The 20,433-nt window shown below is 40.2% G+C and overlaps 1 protein-coding gene across 1 annotated transcript in view; it reads right to left on the bottom strand.

Moving 5' to 3' along the window:
* Positions 1 to 3,343: 3,343 nt before the first annotated feature.
* DDX43 (DEAD-box helicase 43) overlaps positions 3,344 to 20,433 on the bottom strand; it is a 36,308-nt gene continuing 19,218 nt past the window's right edge. The window contains exons 11-16 of the mRNA XM_044421449.1: positions 17,813 to 17,900; positions 14,395 to 14,522; positions 8,377 to 8,486; positions 7,878 to 8,016; positions 5,922 to 6,009; positions 3,344 to 3,457 (exon numbers count right to left, since the gene is read on the bottom strand). Coding sequence (XP_044277384.1) covers positions 3,344 to 3,457; positions 5,922 to 6,009; positions 7,878 to 8,016; positions 8,377 to 8,486; positions 14,395 to 14,522; positions 17,813 to 17,900 — 667 coding nt within the window. The remainder of the gene's footprint in view (positions 3,458 to 5,921; positions 6,010 to 7,877; positions 8,017 to 8,376; positions 8,487 to 14,394; positions 14,523 to 17,812; positions 17,901 to 20,433) is intronic.

The raw sequence follows: 20,433 nt of genomic DNA, 5'->3' as shown, positions 1-20,433 counted from the left end.
GCTTCAGCAGTTTTTTATACCCAAGTTCAACTTTTTCACCAGAGCTCATTATAAAAGCAAAATGTAATGCACTAGCAAAAGTAATTGAAAATTAAAAAAAGAAATGGGTTTCCGGTATTTTCTATGTTTAAAATAGGGAATAGGTGAACTCATAAACAGCCCAAATTAAACTATGCTTCCCTTGAAGTCTGTAAGCAGCTGTTAAATATTTAATACAAGGTACTTATTATTCAGTGGCTTGGCCATGGATTAGGGGGGAAATACTGTTAAGGTGCCATTCTATGTGGCTGCCCGTAACTCTCTGAACCTAGAAGGTTACAGGTGTCTTACTGAGTGTGAAGGCTAGGATTGCCTCCATGATCTCCTTTTATTGCTTTGCCAGATTGTTAGCTTACTCTTGCCCACTGTATGAACATTTAGCAACTCCCTGCTTTCAGTGGTTTTAGTATAAAAATATCACTAGTTTTTCTTCTTTTCAGATTAGGCATTATGATTATTTCAGAGTAACCAAGCACTTAAAATCATACTGGCATCCGTTAATACTGCAAGGGTTAAATGCTACTACAAATGGGAAGATTGAAAGGGCTACTTCAAGTGACAGATTAAATATTTGGACTTGAGATAGCTAAATAGTCTATTTGAGAGTTGCAGAAACAAGCACAAACATCCTAAAAGTTGCCTGAGGGAGCACTGGCCCATATGCAGTAAGACCCCAGACTTGTGCTCCATAATGGCATTTAACATGGTTAAATCGAAAGTTGTGAATGTCATTTAAAGGTGGGAACTGAGCAAAATAGCTATATGCAGTAGCACGGCTGGGTTCCAAAGTCACTGTAAGCTGTTTTAACTGAAGGCCTAGTAGGTAGATGAGAAGACTAGTTTTGCTGCCTTCTCAGATGGCAATTCTGAGCAACAGATTATGCTAATGAACTCACGTTGTGTATCTGCTGTGATAAGGGGTACTGAGAAAATCCTTACTTGATGCCCATTGTTTGAAACCTGAAACAGTGATCTCAGCCATGGCTAGGAGGCATTAGGTGACTATGATATACGTCCAAGAGTTCAAAGGAGATGTATCAGAAGTAACATATTGTAGGGACTAGGCCAGCTTCTTTCAAATTACAGCATTCCAAGGTTATCTCAGGATGTGAATCAGAACTAGAAGAGGTGGGGTCAGAACTCTTAGCTGAAATACCAAGACCTCAGAGGTCTCAGGGGCTGGGAAGAAGGAAAAGATGTGTGTACATGAATGATGGGGTTCTGCTTACATAGAAGTGCTGATCCAGGATGACAAATAGTAGGGGGATGAGTTGGCTGGCAAAGGAAAAAAAAACTTCCTGTGAAACAGGTATACATGCTGCTGTAAGGGAAACAAGGTATTAAAAAGAGGAACTGAAAAATCCTTTTCATATCTATATGTGAAAGTGGTCCATTAACTGAAGTAGACAAATAAAAACATAAAGCAGCTGTAGATGAATGAAAATACTTTATTTAAATTAACAGTTTAGTGCAAACAAACATTTCAGAAAGGAAAAATGCTAGCAAACCAAGTTCTGATAAAAACCTTTATACTGTATTACTGACTTCTCCCATCTGACTTGTACAGATCCAGTATTAATTTACAGCTAAGACTCACAAGGCATTCATAAATGTAACTTACAAGTAACACAATGCAGCACAGAAAAAATAGGGTTCATTTTAAATTAAGAGTGGGGCAGGATCTCAGCCTCATTTTCCCCTTGATCTTACCAGAACTTTGTCATCATAATTGTGTGAAGTAGAATCCTCCTGCAAACTACAAACCATGAAAACAAGAAGGGGCTCTTTTCTTTATTTAAACTGGAAGTGTTTCTCTGCTCTCAACCAAAATGCCTAAAAATGCAAACCTTACAAAATATTTCACATACTTGCTATGGTGTTGTATTAGAATATTTAACAGTAGACAATTGAAAATAATTAAAAGCAAGCATAATTTGCATTATTTCTCAGGTCCACTGATCAAGATACTCAAAAGAAGGTAAAACTTCCAGTTGACAAGCTCCAGGTTGGATTTTTTTTTGTACAAATCCTGTCTGAAAATAAGAAAATGAAATCAGCTTAAATCACCAGATCCCATCATATCTTACATGCAGTGCTATTCCCAATAGCAGAGTCACATTTAGTTTTTAAGAAAAACAAGCAAAAGGTGAGTGAAAATAGACTGAGAGAAAATATGAGAGGAATCTGAAAAGATCTGAGGAAAAGTGAAGGAACACTAGGATTAAGACCAAAGACATCAAAAAGGCAAAGGAAGAACCGCTGCTAAAATGAGCTCAGCTAGGAAAATCTTCCTGACAGCAGGCCCCACACAAGCACAGAGCCCATGTGTGTGATGGACAGAGATCAAGAAGAAGTAAGGTTCCAGGATCATTTCACATCCAGGCAAGGTCAGCCCTTCAGTCCCAAACCTCAGGCAGTGAATCTAGAAGGGCAGCAGATCTCATCAACCTTGCCAGAACAAGTACATGTCTCAATGCTACTTTTGTCCTATGCCACTCTAAGTGAGAAATAAGCTGTCCAGCTGCTTGGAAGATTCTTGCTGGCCACTCTCTAGAGCAGCTGCTGCCATCCACCTTATGTTTCACTCCAAGTAAAGCACAGGCAGGTAGTTCTTTCGGAAAGCCATACCGGTTGCAAGAGACTGCCTGGTGGCTCTCTGGAGCACTGTCCACCTATCAGTTTGCTCAAAGGAAGGGTGGCAGCAGGTGCTCCAGCTCTTGCTTTGAGGGATCCTTCATGAAAGCTAGGCATTGGAAGGGAGGTGGCACTGGAAATTACCCACAGGCAGACTGCAAGTGCCTACTTGCTAGCATGCAGCTCTCACAAAGAACCACATAGGGTAAGTTACTGAGCACAAGACCTATGAAGGCAGCTAGCAGGTAGGACGGGGCAAGTGGGAAGAGGAGCAATGATGATTTGTGCACCTTCTCACTGCTTGTGCTCTTGTTATGAGTTCCTGCATAGATGCAAGCTTACTCTTCATTCCCTAGCCCTTGGTAGCAGCAGTTGTATTCTTCTTTCCCTACTCTCCAGTGATAGTGGCAGCAGGCACTGGCCAGAATCAGAAGTCCTCAGCTTCAGTATGCTGTTGCATCATGGGTATCCTGGCCTCCGTTAAGTTACCTCTTGAGGACTGTTATGTGTCTTACTCAATTTTCTAATGAACATACTTTTTTCAAATCTGAGAATGCAGTTTTCTGTAACTGCAAGAGAACCAGGATTTTCTGTTATGCATAAATGCTTATACATATCTTGCTTACATTTGGAAGGCACACCCTGTGTTCATCAAGTATATCCAACTGGATCAAAAACCCTTCCGTGATCTCCCATGAGGTCTTCCTAAATCTCTTTCCATGTCTTTTTTCAACCGAAACTGCTTGTATCTCTCAGCCATTGAAATTAGCTCTTCAGGAACTACCTGATATAAAATATTACCAATTATTTAATATATCAACATATCTCTATGCATTATAAATATTTTATTTAAGTACATTGTAAAAGGTTAACTTATATCCTATAAGCAAGTCAAATCGGATTGTCCCCCCAATGAACACTGTGCTAACTGTGAACAAGAGTGTATTCAATAGTTTATAGAAACAGAGTTGGAAGTGACCCTGGAGAGCTAGTACATTTACCTACTCAGTGCAAACTTTACAGTGCAAGAGCATTCCTGACAGATTGCCATTTGGCCTCTGCTTAAAATATCTCAGAATGAAGACCCAGCCACAAAGACCTCTATGTCCTTTTTACATGTACTACTGCCAAGCCATCCTAAATTTTTGTGCATTTATTTTTGTACCAACTGGAAATAGTCTCCCCCCCCCCGCCCCACTCTTTCTTTCATAGTTGAAGTATGTACTCTGGGATGTTTACAATATCTTGTTCATTTCAGTCCTGTGTTCTAACTCCTCAAAATCCTTTTGAATACTCATTTTGAAGTGTTGAAGTGTTACAATCCTTCCTAGATTTACATTATCTGCATACTGTATGCACCAGCTCCATACTTTCCATCCAGGTCATTCCTAACCATATAGGTCACATGCTGAGCATCTTAGGTACCATCAAGGTTTTGCTCCAAGATACAGAGCCCTTAATGGGCATTCACTGGGTACTTCAACAAGCTGTCCATCTACCTACCAGATATAGTGCCCATGGGAAACCATGTCAAATGTTGATTAAAACAAATATATTACACTTACGGCATTCCTATAATCCACCAAACTAATTCTCAAAAAGAAGAATAAAGTTGGTCCAGCATTACTTATTTCTGCCAAACCCATGTTGACTTCTACTAAATCAACACATTTCAAATGCTCACAGACCAACCTCTTAATAATCTATTCTAGAATTTGCGTTGTACTGACATCAGCCTGATCGGTCTGTACTTTTCTGGATCCACCTTTTTTCCCTTTTTGAAAATGGGAGCAATTGTCCATCTCCAGTTTTTTGGCACTTCACCTCTTTTCTAAGAATTCTAGAGAAGATTAGAGCAGTAGCTTTGAAATAACATAGAATCATAGTAGAGTTGGAAGGGGCCAGAAGGCCACTGGGTTCAACCCCGTGCTATTGCAGGACACCAGTTTACACCATCCCATTCAGATTGATTGTTCGGACACCTTCTGAATGTCTCTATGAGGGAAAGCCCACAACTTCCCCAGGTAACAGTTTCCATTGTTACACTGCTCTGACAGGAAATTCTTCCTGGTGTCTAGTATAAATCTGGTCTCTTTTAACTTAAATCTGTTATCCTATGCCATGCACTCTGGAATGAATGAGATCTTGTTCTTCCTCTTTGTGATAGCCTTCCAGACACTTGTAGGATGCTATCAATATCACCCCTCAGTATTTTCGAGGCTGAACATTCCAGTTCTTTCAATCTCTCCTCACAGGGCTTCATTTCCAGTCCCTGAATCATCCTTGTTGCTCTCCTCTATACCCTTTCCAGCTTTCCTGCATCTTTTTTATACTTAGGGGCCCAGAACTGGACACAGTACTCCAGATAAGGCCTAACCAGTGCTGAGTACAGGGGAACTAGTACTTCCCATGTTTTGGAAGTGAGGCTTCTGTTAATGCAGTCCAAAATAGTATGTGCCCTTTTTGTAGCTGCATCACATTGTTCACTCATACTTAGCTCATTTTCTACAACCTGGAAATCCTTCTCATTTGCAGTATTGTTGAGCCAAGTATTCCCCATTTTGTAGCAATGCATCTGGTTTCTTGTTCCTAAGTGAAGAACTTGGCATTTGTCCCAACTGAATTTCATTCTGCTCTCTTGCTCTCACAGAGCAACTGTACTAAGTAGAAGGTGACTCCACAGAACAGCAGACCAAAAAGAAAAAAGAAGAAGAAAACAGGCCCAGAAAACGTGCAGGGGAGGATGTGGGCCAACAGGAGAGGCAGGCAGGGCAGGGCACACTGGGATTGATTCCTAGCCACAGGTGCTGATGGGATACATGCTGCCATTTGGAGATAAAACAGAGGCATGCTAAAACAACTCATGAATGGTTACTGGGTAAATGCATTAACAAAGGACACAGGGTGAGATACTGTGCTATGTAGTAACTGCATGGCTTAGTTTAGTGTTATGTATGAACCTAGTCAGTGTGTGTCTTTTGAATACCAATGGATTTATCCTGTCCTACCTTCAAAGGGTTTTAATGTTTCTAACTCATTGCCTTTTGCTGTTTTTAATTAGTTTTATCAGTTGGATTGTTAATTGTGGCTTTTCTGTTCTCAAATGGATGTTTTTAATTTAATTGTAAGTCACTTGAAGCAGTGTGCACTAAGGTACACACTCGTATGATATCAAAAATACCATTCTCTATTTGTAAAAAACAAAAAGCCTGGGAGAAACTGAATACCTTGGATATGATAAGCATTACCTGGTTTCCTCTTTCCAGAATGTCAATCAATTCAGATGCAATCCTCCAGTCCTTCTTAGTCACAAGAGTTATAGCTACTCCTGTGCGCCTATGGAATAAATAAAGCTGTCAAGATTGCCAGTATTTCAAGGCTCTTTCTCGAAGGACGTGACATTTCAGATTACATTTAATTGTAACCAGTTAATAGCTATATTCTAATAAGCTACAAATTGTAATCAGCACACAAGATCAAATACAGCAGGCATATGCAAATTTATTTTATTCTGTTTTGAGATAAGTATATGCAGACATTAAGAAAATGTTATACTGCTGTAAAAATTCTTTAAGAGCAAAAACAAGTCCCTAATTTCCTGCTTCCTATACTGTACCAGGGTTAAAGCAGCATTCCAATTCTCTAAAGCTCTTCTACTGCATAGTAGCACAGCTGCACAATTTATACAGCTGGGCAGATAGGGGTGCTTTTTATGACTAGCCCTGTATAAGATTGCTTAGGCAGGAAACAACTGGTATAGATACATCAGATGGGTTGACTAGCCAAGATTATTAATTATTTAATATAAGAGCAAATTTTGTGTGGTGGTTAGGGTTCTAATCCCTATTTGAATATGAAGCTCATTGGGTCAGTCATCCGCTCTCAGCCTAACACATCTCACAGTGATTTTGTGAGGATAGAGTGGAAGAATTTACCCAAGACTATACAGTGGTACTTCGGCTCACGAACACCTCAGTTCATGACCAAATCAGGTTGTGAACAAAAATTTAAGAAAATTTTTTACTCAGGATGCGAACTCCACATCGGGTGGAGATCACGATTGTGCCCATCTCCCCTCGACCGCACCCACTATTGTGCCCATCTCCCCTCCAGCACACCTGTGATTGCGCCCGTCTCCCCCCCAGCGCGTCTATGACTGTGATGGTGGTCGTGCTTTTAAAAGTCAAATTGTTACTACACGGTGAGTTGTGTTTGTGGCACTATCCAGCATGACCAAGATCACTTTCCTCAGTCAGTGGCAGTTTAGTTCCTGCTTCCAGTTCCTCAGTCAATTTATGACCCTGTAATTCCATGACTACAAAATTCAAGAAGTTTTTTCAAAGTCCCAAGTATATTATGCCTGCTAGAAAGCCTAAGCAAAGCTAAAGTTTATGTTTACATTTTCTCAAACTTTCCCTCTGTCTCTCTGTCTGTCTCTGTGTGTGTGTGTGTGTGTGTGTGTGTGTGTGTGAGAGAGAGAGAGAGAGAGAGAGAGAGAGAGAACAAAAGCAAGAGACAGCAAGAGCCAGAGACTCACTCTTAGAAATTTACAACTTCATTTATTACTCTAAATGCGTGCCAAAACCCAGTATTACATGATGATCCATGTTTTAATATCTGGGATTGCTCTAAGCACTCATCCAGCTCAAAGAAGATTAGCACTTATTGGACTTGTTTATTTATTTATTTAGAAAATTTCTAGGCTGCCCCATTCGCCGAAGCCCCGGGGCGGCTTACAAAATTGTGCTGAGAAACAATAGTCTGTATACTCTCTTCCCACTTTAAGTACATATGTATCAAGTGCTAGTTTTGCTTAGAAAAGAGTATGCCTCATTGCCTTTTTCTTTTAAGTATAATATAAACTTGCATCTCAGCAAGGCAAATGGTTCCTAATGAGAGGGGTGGTACAGTGTGAGAGCCCAGTGAGGTGTAGTGTGGGACTGGGACCCAGGTGATTGGGTTCTAGTCCCGGCTCAGCCATGGAGTCAACTGGGTGACTTTGGGCAAGTCAGCCCAATCTACCTCCACAGGGTTGTGATATTGTCGAGCATGTTTGGATATGTTCCGTTTCCCCTCCCCCAATAAAAACAAGGCCATCTATCAGACATGGCTCATGTAAAATATGTTGAAAAACACACTGGCATTCTGCCACCCATTAACAAACATTGTAGAATTCTAATTCTCTTTCTTAACATCCAATTTACCCTGCTCGTCCAGTACGGCCTACTCTATGAACATATTCTTCAATGTTGCGAGGAAAGTCATAATTAAAAACATGAGTGATGTCTTGCACATCAAGTCCACGAGAGGCTAAATCAGTTGCTATCAGTATACGAACTCTGCCTGGAACAAGCACAAGGAGAAGTAAATTAATTACCTGAACAATATGCGCATATGGACATGACAAAATTTTGAACTTAATGGAGAAATATATAACTCATTTTACATGAAAATACTCTCTGTGCAGACATAAACCTAGATATACCTTTACTTTGGAAACTACTTTTTCCTCTTCCTTTTTGTATTAGCTTACAATACAAAACAAAATGCTTATTTTTATTTTGGTAAAATTCAGTGTAGTACTCAGAGCCTCTTAGTAAATGCAATTTAATCATAAAGGGAGGCTAATTTTTGCTACAGTACATTTGAAGGGTAGAATAAACATTCTATAATACAAATAATTCTGATCACTTGCAAGTTTACCTTTCTTGAAGTCTTCCAAAGCCTGTTCACGATCACATTGTTCTCTATTACCATGTAAGGACTGAACTGGAATTCCCTGAAGACCAAAATCACTTGACAGGTCATCAGCACTGATTAGGCAAAAATAAACACATGAATGTTTGGCTTTTTAAAATTAGGAGATTTTCTTACCGGTACTAAAAATAAGAACTCAAACTCCTGTGGGTTGGTTTCAGTTAATTACTCATGGAAGGAATCAGAAAGAAACAGGCAGTCTCTTACTCATGTTTCCTGGATTCTGCATCTACTGGAGGCCATTCCGTATTTCTGCATTACTCCCTCACTCTAAACAGTACAAAGTGTGCAATGGTGTTGGTCCTCTCCAAGAGGAAAGGCTAACTCAGACCTGCACTGAAAAGTGAAAACAATCCCCAATTCTTGCAATTTGAAAGCTATTTTATACAGCATAACTGTTCTAGAAAAGAAAAGCAAAGTCTAGAAATACACCTAGAACCAAGTTGGAATGAGCTCATGAATGTCTGGCTGCCTACCTTCAACATGTAAGGCAAAGGAAAAACCCTAAGAAGGTTACAGCAGTGTAGTATGAAGAAGAATAATCTTTCGAAGTTAGCAAGAACTGGAATGTGTAGTAATAATTTCTTGAGTCTTCTAGGTTTTTTGTATTTTAGGATACACAAAAGTAGCCCCCACTCTAGGTGGGTCTGCAGTAGAGTAAGTTTGGTTGCTTACCCATAACTACATTCTTCAAGTGGTCATCTGTGCATCCACACATATGGGCTGTGTGCCTGTGCAGGGTCTGTTGTCAGGCAGATTTTTCCGAGCTCATTTCGGCAAGAACCAAACCCTCCCCTCCCCTTGGTATAAAAGGATGGGGCTCCCACCATTTTCCCAGTTCATTTAGACTGGTGTTTTGGCCTCAGAACTGAAATGAAGTGGTTGATGATGACCCAATCCATAGTTCCCCAGTCCAGTTCTGTAACTGGGAGAAATGAGGAAAGTAACAAACATAAAGTATATTGTTGACATCCACATGGGGATGGTGAGTGGATTGTGTGAATGCACAGACAGCCACTCAAAGAATGTTACAGGAAAGCAACTTTACTTTCTTCTTGGTCTCTGTGCATCACGCATATGGATGACTAGTTAGCTTACCTGAAAAATGGTGAAGGGTAGCTGTCGTCAATGGAGGACCACTGAAAGGACTGCTCAGCCAAAGGCATAATCTTGTCTGGTTTGGACATTGAGCTGGTAGTGCTGCATGAAAGTCAATGGAGTAGACCATGTGGCTGTTCTGTAAAGTTCCTATATGCAGGAACCTGCTTGCAGTGCTATAAACATTGTGATCACTGTTGTAGAGGGTACTTTTGGTTGGTTTGGTAGCTGCAGATGAGCCAGTTGGTAAGCTAGTTTGATGGTTTCTATAACCCAGTGTACAATTTTCTGGGTGATGAGTTTACCTTTCAATTCCTTGGCATATGATACAAAGAAACTTTGTGAGCATCTGAGCAACTCGGTGCAGGACTGATAGAATGCTCTTTGTACATTGGGCATATGTGGTGCTGTTTCTATTGAGCTGGATGGAGACTGAAAGAGGGTTCTGGTAGCATGGTTCAGGTATGATGTGGTTTTTGGAAGGAATGATTGATCAGGACAGAGCACTGTTTTGTCCTTATGAAAAGCAAGGAATGGTGGGTCTACTTATAGAGTGCAGAGTTCACTTGCTTTTCTAGCAGATGTGACTGCTACAAGGAATGCAACCTTTCATGAGAGTAACCATAGGTCTATAGTAGCTAAGGGTTTGAATAGAAGCTTTGTAAGGGCCTGGAGGACCACTGATGAGCTCCAGCCCATCATGATGGAACAGATACGAGGAACGACGTTGTTCACACTTTTGAGGAAATGTTGGGACAGATGGTGAGAGAAAATGGAGGTGCTATCCACTGGTCCATGGAAGTCCGAGTACATTGCCAGGGAAACTTTGATGGAGGAGAGTTGTAAGACCTTTTGGTGCAATGAATGTAGGAAGCTGAAAATTTGTTAGATCGTTGCTTGGATTCAGTCAAATTTCTCTGTTTCAGAAAAGGTTCTTCCATTTGATATTGTAAGAATGTCTTATCCTTGGTCATAAAGCCACGTCCTGGACCAATTAGATTTCTGGATGGAAATTAATTAGATTAATGAGGTTGATAGCTGACTCTCCACACCGTCAATTGAATGGTTTGGTTGTCTGCAGGCAGAATCATCCCTCAGTTTTGACAGAAGATATCTGGTTTAGGTGGGAGATGACAGAAAGTGTGATTTGACAGGTGGAATAGATGGGTGAACCATGCCTGTCAAGACCACTAAGGAGTGATTAGAATGCAGGCCATCTTCTCTTTGCAGATCTTCACCAATAAGTGGAATGGAGGGAACAGATAGTACACTGTCCCTTCCATCATAGGATGAACGTATCTCCCATCAAGTCCTTGCTAATCCCAACATGGGAGCAGAAATTCTTACATACTGCATTGTTTGGTATTGCAAAGAGGGTTGTTGTTTCCCAGAGTTGAAAGTCTTGATTGGATCTTGGGATGGAATTCCATTCATGAGTTGATTTGGGCTGTCTGCTCATCTGCCATGGAATTTTCAGTTCCTGCTAGATGGATTGCTGTGATTGTAATGTTGTGTTCTAGGTACCAGTCCCAGATGAGCAGGGCTACTACAGGCATGTTTGTCCTGCAGTAGGTTTTAGAAGACAAAAAGGGCCTTCTGGACTGCAAGTAGTTCGAGATAGTTGATTCGATTTGAGTTTTCTTAATTGGCCCATAGCCCATAGCGTGCTTACCATCCCTTGAGTGATACAGGTTGTTGGCAATAGTTATGTCCAGTTCTGTGGTTGTACAAGCCACTCCAGTTATTAAGTTGCATGTGATGGTCCATCATGAAAGGCTTGCATGAATAGAACATGGGAGTATCAACTGCTTCTGATCAAAATCCTGTTGAGATTGGTAAGCTTGATCAAAACCATTGCTTTGTCTGTGGGTAGGTATGCCCATGCCCTCACTGAGTCCAGGATTGCCCCAGTCTATGGTATTGTCTGGGAGAGGAGAAGCATAGATGATTTCTCTGAATTAATACAAAGTCTTAATCTCTCTAGAAATTTGCATGCGGTGGAGATGAACTTCTGTAGATCTCCTGGGATGGGACAACTATGTAATAACCAATCATCCAAGTAGGGAAAGACCTGAATGCTTTTAATTGGAGGTGTGCACAAACTACTGCCATACATTGTAAAACCTGAGGAACTATGGGAAGGCCAAATGGTAGGACTGATAATTCAAAGGTATCAGTCCTGATTTGAAAAATGAAGGAAATGGCGATAGCCCTAGTAGATTGATATGCGAAAATAAGCATCTTTTAGACTGACTGAAGCAAATCAGCCCCTTGGTGTAGTAATGGTAATATGTTTTGTAGTGAGACCACACAAAATTGCTTATGTGAAATGAAGAAATTAACTAGTAGAACCCTTATAAAAGGACAGGATTGTGTTCAAAACCTCAGAGTAATCCAATTTTTGCAGCTTCTGATACTCAGCTGTTAGCTGTAAAAGCTCATTTTGAAAGTACTAGAGGCCCAAGTAGGGAGGTGCTTTTAGCAAGAAAGCCTCCAGCTGTCTTGCCATGACAGGGTGAGATCTGGAATCACTACTCTACCAGAATGACCTCCACTGTCAGAACCTTAATCTGCTGAAGCACCTTCAGGATCAGACAGACAAAGACAGAAAAAATAAACATACAAAGATAAATACACATACAGGCCATGGGCAAAGGAAAGTGTCCATGTTGGCAGCTCACTGACAACAATACTGGCACCTGATCATTTTTCAGAAGAATGAAGAGATCTTCTAAAGGCCAAAACAATGAATCATCTTAAAAAACACACATGAACATACAGCTTGCATTTCAAGTCCTGAAGTCTTCTCCTGCTGAACCAGTTCACAATAGTGTTGTGTGTCCTACCGAGATATATGACAGAAAGGGACAGGAGATGCTGTTCAGGCTAGATACAATCTCAACAGATTTCCAGACATTGCAGCTCCCTCCTTGTTGATATTAACTCTGGCAGATATAGTGACAAATCAGGATGCAGATAGAGGATCTCATTTTTAAATAACAGCAGTGATAATCCCAATACTTTCCGTTCTAGCAGGCTGATGCTCTCCTGCTTTTTTTCTTCTGACCACATCTTTTGTTGCAATCAGATCTCCAGCTGAGAAACCACAACATCTATTATGATGGTTTGAGATGGAATTATTAGGCTGATCCCCAAGTTAGTCATCTTTCAGAAAGCCACCATGTTCAACTCTTTTTGCAGTTGTTGAAGAAGCAGAATCTGTTTGTTTGGCCTGATGGTAATATCACACCGGAAAGCAAGAAGAAGCTTCAGCAATCCTGTGGCATTAAGCTGCGATTAGCCAAGATTCTGGCATAAAACCATAAGGACCATGAGTTAAGCAAAAGAGAGTAGATATGCCTCCACTGATGTTGACAAAGCTGCCCTGAGGATATATTCCAGTTTCTCTGCAGCCATAAATTTATGGATCAGAGACATGCTCAAAATCACCCACAAGTGCTCCAACTTCTTGGATGGGATCAGAAAGGTCTTGCCCATATTCTCTACAAACCTGTGAGCAGTGAGGCAATTTGCATGGGTAGTCTGCATGTACTCTCTCTTTACTCCAAGGAGGAAGTTTGGATCAAAGTATCATCCAAGTACCAATATAGACAGATAGCCTGCACCTGCAGATGGGCTACCAAACCTTTGGTGAACATTCATGGGTTAAGGTTAGACCAAATGGCACTGCCCTATATTGGCAGCATCTAAGCTTGCAAACAGAACATCTGAATCAGTGAGATGCTTGGTTATCTATATGCAAGTAAACCTTACACAGATCTACAGATACCAGGAAATCTTGCTTCAAGTAGAGTGCCATCTGTATTTCAGAAGGATTTAATTTAGCTAATGGCTTGTACATCTCCACTGTCCTGGAGCCTGCTCTATAGCCCCAAAATGACTTCCAGAATAGCTTGGCGCTTGAGTGGACTGCAAGACCAGATTGAACAAACCTGCTCCAAGGTTTCCGATGAAATTCAACAGCATCCCTAGGGTTAATCTCTTGGACAAAAATGTCATATCTGTGATCAGATGGAAGCAAAATGAAAAAGGCACCCTTCACTGCTGCGGAACTCCAGTTGACATCAGGAAGATAGCTTGTAGGACCCCTTGATGAAAGAGAAGAACCCTCTGGAAGAAATAACTTGTCTTATAGGCACCAAAAGGACCAGTCTTCTGTGGGAAAACCAAAGATCTAAAAATATGTCAAAGCCTCAATTTCTTCTTTCTGAAAGAAAGTTAATTCTTTCCACCAAAATACAGTCATGGGGCTCACCAAAAAATTAGATCCTAAGAAGCATGCATGTGAGAGGCACCTGAAAGTTGCCTTGGTAACCGTGAGCTACCATTATATGCAAACAAGGTTTATGGGGTTTCATTCCAGGAGTCCTCCTGCAGGAGTCAGAATCCAGCTCAAACTACATGTTAAAATAATTCCCAGATAAGCCAACACTAAATTTTGAACAAAACCAAACTAGCCTGCAGTAGCAGCAACATACAACAAACAACAGGAAGAATTAAAACAGAGACAAGAGGCCAGTATGTGCTAGAGGAAAGAACTGGTTATTCCATGGTTATAGGTGTCTAACAGTTCCTTGTTCTTTATACTGCAAGTGTACAATACATAATTAGAAAATGTATGAAAATTATTAAAATTATCAGTTGCTAGAAATGCTAAAATATGATTCAAAGCAGGAAGCATGGGATAATAAAAATGACCTTACCAAAGACCCACTGCTACAGTTGGCAACAGGAGGCTAGATAGACTGTTTGTCTTACTTTATGCATATATTCAAATTGTATATGTTAATATACATAAGCACAGGTCTGATTTATTATCATTTCTGTAAGGTTTCTTCTACATACGTAAGTTTCTTTCCCACAAAAATGATGATTTTGTCTCCAGATTTCATAGCATCAATGAAGTAACGTGTGAAGGCTCTTTTTTCTTCTTCTGGAATAACAACAATCTTCTGCTCTACTGTATTTACTGCCTGTAAAACCAAATTCATCAAAAGAAAAGCTTAAAATCTCATATCTAACACTCTCAAATGTTTCACACAAAATCATACACACTGAATTATGGGGTGTTTCCAGATAAGTCTTCTGATGCACCATTGCTCTGGGAAGAAAAGATGGAATTGCTTTACAATGCCTTCTTATTGTAAGTGTAAAGACCTGTCCTCCTGGAAGAATTATACTGGAAGCTGTTTTCACCCAGTGTTAGTATAAGAATGGAAGAATCTTAGATTTTTTTGCCAATTCAGATATTATGCACAGAGACATTAAACATGCCACCCAGAACTGACCATCAACTTACAAAATGTCTAATTATCTGATATTTACATGACATAAATTCTACCTAAATCAATGCTCTATAGTTTAGCATCAACATGGAACTAAAGAACCAAATAACTATCACTTCCTTCATAAAATTGCATTCTGCTTTAGACTGCAAACCATAAAGTAGAGAATCTAGATTTGAATTTATACAATTCCTCAATCCCATGTCAAATGCAAGGACTCTTTTTTAAAACCAACTGGAGAAAGAGCCAAGACTAACCGTCCAAAGAAAACTGATGTGAAGAAACATGACCAGAAGTCAGACTTAAATCTGTGGTAAATCTTCTGCTTTCTGAATCCCTGAAAGGAGAATTTATTTCCAAGGATTTAAGAAACTGGTGAAAAGAGCAACTGTTCTAAATAAAATTCCTCTGCTGTGTATTGATACAACATCTAACACCATGTTTTCTGGTGGTATTAAATATTGTAGTCAAAAGACTGTCAGGAAAGGAAACCAAGCCATATATGGGAAATTGAACATATGCTACTGATTGTCAAGTCAAAAAGTTTTGATTTTTACTTTGGCATTAGATGAGACTGATGACATTATAGACACTGCTCAACTACTAATATTTATCAAGGGGACAGATTCCAACTGCAGAATTATAGAAGAATTGTGTGCACTACAGTCTGAAAGGCACTACAGCTGCAGAAAACATTCTTGAAGGTGCGTGAATCAGTAGGAAATCTTGGTCTGAGTTGGGATAAATTGAAAAGCATCACAACTGATGGTGCAAGAAATATGGTGGAAAGTAAAACTGGTGTAGTTGCAAGGATCAATGAAGAGAGACTGAAATTAAATGGAACACTTTTCATTCATCAGCAGGCCTTGTGTCGTAGGATTCTCCAGTGGGAAAGCATGATGCATATTGTTGTACACAGCATTAACTGCATCATGGGCTTACTCATCATCAATTTCAAAATTTCCTCTCAGGGGCAAAGTCCTTAGCAGAGGCAAAGTCCTGAAACATTTTTTCAGTCTTCATCATGAAATTGATCTCTTCACGGAGAAAGAAAAAGGTCAATAAGTAATTCCTGACCCTGGAGGGATTTTTGATTTGGCTTTCTTAACAGAGCATCTGAATATTTGTCACACACAAGGCTGCAGGAAAAAGGAAAGCTTGTGTGTGACATGTATTCTGAATTGAAAGCTTTTGAAGCAAAACAATGTTTTCTGGATCAAGTTAGTGATAGTAACTTTTCAAACTTCTCATGCTGCAATGAAATAAAATTTGAGAAGGACAGGAATTTGCAATCCAGTGTAGAAAGACACATCAAATCACTGAACCTATTGCAGGTAGAATTCCAGAACAGATTCACTGATTGCCATAAGCATGGAAAGGAAATAAGAATGTTTCAAAATCAATTTGAAGTAGCACCAGAAGATGCAGATAACTTTTCAGATGGAGCTGATTTGCAAACCAGCAATCATCTCAGAGACATTTACAAATAAAATAGTCCATTAGATTTCTATTGTGGTCTACCTGATATATTTATCAACCTAAAGAAAGTTGCTGCAGGCAGGTTCACAGTCTTTGGCACCACATACATCTGTGAACAAACTTTTTCCAAGATGAAAATTGTGAAATCCAAGTGTAGGTCAAGGCTTACAAATGAACATTTACAGGGCATTTTAAGAGTGCCTGTCACAAACCTTGACTGTTTTTGCATATGCAACACCCGGTTGTTGTGTGGTGCAAACATGGGGAACATGGGTTACATGAAGTTTAAGCAAATTTTGCATAACCCGGTAAGGATTAAATATGTGAGGACTGTTTAACCACTGCATAACCCGTAGCCTGCAGGTCTGAATGATATAAGTTGCAATAAGGCACTCAATATTCAAAACACTAACCTCATACACCACAGTCCACCATGGCTAAGTAAGTCATGGTAGACCATTCAGATCATACGATGAAGTTGTCCACTGGGTGAGAGAAGAGGAGGGAAAAAGTAACTGTCAATCAAATGTCACTATGTAGCCTACATCTATCTACAGTTGGAGACCTGGATCAGAGGGTAACCTGCTTAGCATGACATGACAGCTCGTCACTGCTTAATGATGCACTTGTGCAATGCCAGGCATGGGGGCCTGCGTGCTGGCCACTTTCCCTCTGGAAGAGATGTGGTGAGGCTTTTGACACATACACCTCTCTGGCAGCAGCAAGAGGAATCAACTGGAGAGTTGAAGTGAGGAAGCTCCTTTTTGGCCTGGCTGCTACCACTGGGCTTCCTCCTGCCCCTGGGTCTTCAGCCTGTCTCCACACCAAAGTTGCTGTTCTTCCCTGAGCTCTCTCATCTCTTCTTTCTTCTCTTTTCATTCTCTTTTTAATTTTTTTGCTGTTGTTCTCATGCTGCATAAAAAAGCCCCCAAAGTCTGCCTCTCACTCAAGGCAAAAACAATGAGAGTTTCTCAGGGATGTCTTGCCTCCTCCAGGAAGTTCAGATCAAGTCTGCCTTGACAATCCTGGAGGTTGAGTCTCCTATGCTTGAGGGAGAAAAGATAGGGAAACAAAAAGACATCCTTTCCACTTACCCATTTGTTTGTTCTTTCTCATTCAGATATGCTTTTAAAAGAAAAAAACCCACTACTTGGAAATTATGAACCTGACAAGCATGGTGACACCCTTTTTGTGCGCATTTCTGATTGTTAGATGGGAAAAATAAATCCATTTAACTAATATATGCTGTGATTTGAAAGTTAATGAAAATGTCTGTTTCTGAACTTGTTCAAACTCTTTATACATTATCTTTCCATTTTAGTGCTTACTTTTAATAATCCATTAACTAAATTATTTTCAGTTCTAATGTCTTGTTATACGAGTATAGCTAGGTTTCATACACAGCTCAAGAACAGACAGTGTCCAATCTAAGCTAACAATCTCTTTATTTGGAAACAGAATCATAGGAGTAATACAGCCAAAAATAAAAAGCAACTCACCGCTAAATCAAGAGTACCAACATACACTATCATAGGATCTTTCAAATATGATTTTGCAAGACGACGAACACCATCTGGCCATGTGGCACTGGTAGAAATGAAAGGGAAATCGTTTTGGAAACATTTCAATCCTACTACCATCCAGATTGATTCTTTTGTTGTTTCCACCCCAGAGATCAGGTCAGTTGCTGAAGTGAGTCACCTTGTGCCAGTGGCAGAAGAAAAAGCTACCATGTGCCCATCAAACTTCATTTTATCTCAACCTAAAATTGCTCTGTGAAAGTATTAACTATGTCATATTTACTTCCATTTTTTCTTCTGAAGAGTTCATAGTAGCATACATGCTTCCCTTTCCTATTCCTATTTTATCCTTATACTTAAGAAATATTGACTGGTCAGTTAATGATCCTCTTGACTGAGTAAAGCTTTAAACATAAAACTCCCGGTTCCTAGTCCAGTATTTTAATCAGTGTATCTTCTTGCAAAATTGTACATACATGTAGATCACAGTTATCTTCTAAGCTTACACCAAATTCTCCATATTTTTGGCTATGCAAAATAGTTAGCGACCTAAGCACTTTCCATATAAAAGAAAAGAAACTAACATCTTTCCAACCCTCATCCTCAGGGACTTTCTTACAGGTTTACACACAAGTGCATGGAATATCATAGATTACCTCAAAGATGTAAAGATGAACTAGGATACAACAGAAGGGATAGTTTTGAAAATGCACTGACATCTACAGTTCACCTTAGCAGGGTAAAGTGGACAGAGCAGTCTGAATTGGATTCTTTAAACTGTAATTCACTTTGAAATTTCAATTTGAAAAAAAAAAAAAAAAAAAAAGGAATTTTCAGTTCATATACATTTCCATTTTCCACTGAGTCCACAGGGCAATTTATGACTAGGGAAGTACCTCCTGGTCAGAAAATGAGATTATCTGACTTCCCCAATGGAAGGGTTTTATCATCCTCCAAGATTCAAACAACAGGAAAATACCACTCCCAATATAAAAACACAGTTAATTGGAATGATATAAATTGTCAGACACTGAACAGAGATAGTATAGTGCCTATTTCCATATATGCCTATTAGCAAATTCCAGCTCCAATACTGCAGTCAGGAGGATGCCCTCTGGACTCGAGATAGAGTCAGATTTTTGTTTTCTTCCTCTGGGATTTGGAAGAAAGACATGCAGAAGAAGTAATGTATCTAGTGTGTGGTTCCCTAGCTTTCTTAAAACGAATTGCAGGATCTTTCAACCAAATATTTGGGTTGCTGATGTGAAAACAACTAGGCTGATTTTTAAAAATAAGTATAGGAAGCTTGCTTACGTGTAACTGACATTCTTTAAGTGGTCATCTGTGCATTCATATATATGGGCTCTGCATCTGTACGGTGCATGTATTTGGAAAGATTTTCCTATCTAAGCTAAAGTTTTGGCAGGAGCTCCACTCTCTCCCCCTCTAATATAAGTAGGAGGTGCTCCTATAATTTTCCTCTGTTTAAACAGAGTCCAACATTTTGGCCCTGGAACCAGGGGTTGGACCAGAAAAGGCCCATTCTCCACATAATGGCACAGATCTGCTGAGGGAAAATTAAGGGACATGAAAGTGAAAAATAGGAAAAACAAAGAACTGGTGGGTTGTGACTGCAGATAAGCACTCGAAGAATGTTGGTTATAGGTAAGCAACCTTCCTTTCTTCTTTATGGTCTCTGTGCATCACACATAAGGGTGACTAGCAAGCGTACCACAGAATGGAGGTGGGAGGTATCATCATTGGAGGACTGCAGAGAGGATGTCTAGGCTGAAGGAGTAGTCTAACTTCACATGGACATCAAGTTAGAATGAGGTGGGTCAGGGAAGCTGAATGGGTGCCACCTTGCTTGTTCAGATGGAACACCACCATAGTATTCTCCGATGCAATCTGAACATGCTTGCCCTCAAGGAGCCACTGGAATGTGAACAACACGTTCTGGACCATGAGGCGCTCAAGGTAGTTGATATGGTATCCATGGTCCTGTTTGGTCCACAGGCCTTGTTCCCCATGTAGTGCACGCCTCATCCCAGGAAAGATGTGTCTGTTTTTAAAGTCAGGGATAGTTCAGTTGGGGTGAAGGTGATCTTGTTCACTAGGTTACATTCGTTGTTCCACCAGGAGAGGTTTGCTGTGACAGAATGGGGGAGCGACAAGTGCTTCCTGACTGAGTCTCTTTCGGGTTGGTAGGCTCAGACAAACCACAGTATAGGGGTCAGATTTGCAACCTCATGAATTGGACAATTGTGACTGTGGAACCCATTGAACTTGTTGGACCTTCATCCTGGGTTCAAGCTGGAAGTGCAGGACCACAGTAATTGGTCCTGTTGAGACCAAGGGTTGAGACACAGTTCAGTGGAAGGTATGCTCAAGCTGCCACCAAATCCAAGCGTGCTCTGATGCACAGGATCGACTGGGAGGGAGAAGGAGAAATGTCTCACTGTTAATAGTGAGCCCCAGTTTGTCCAAGAATTTATATGTTTCTCAAATGTAAGCTAACAGTTCTTCCTTAGATGGGACAACTAAAAGGCAATCGTCCAGATATGGGAAGACTTGAATTTTGTGTTATTGGAGATGTGTGC

Source organism: Varanus komodoensis, unplaced genomic scaffold (genome assembly GCF_004798865.1).
Source record: "Varanus komodoensis strain SLA01 unplaced genomic scaffold, ASM479886v1 scaffold12, whole genome shotgun sequence".
Classification (NCBI taxonomy): Eukaryota; Metazoa; Chordata; class Lepidosauria; order Squamata; family Varanidae; genus Varanus; species Varanus komodoensis.
Note: the sequence above shows the minus strand (reverse complement) of the source record. Positions and strands in the feature narration are given on the sequence as shown.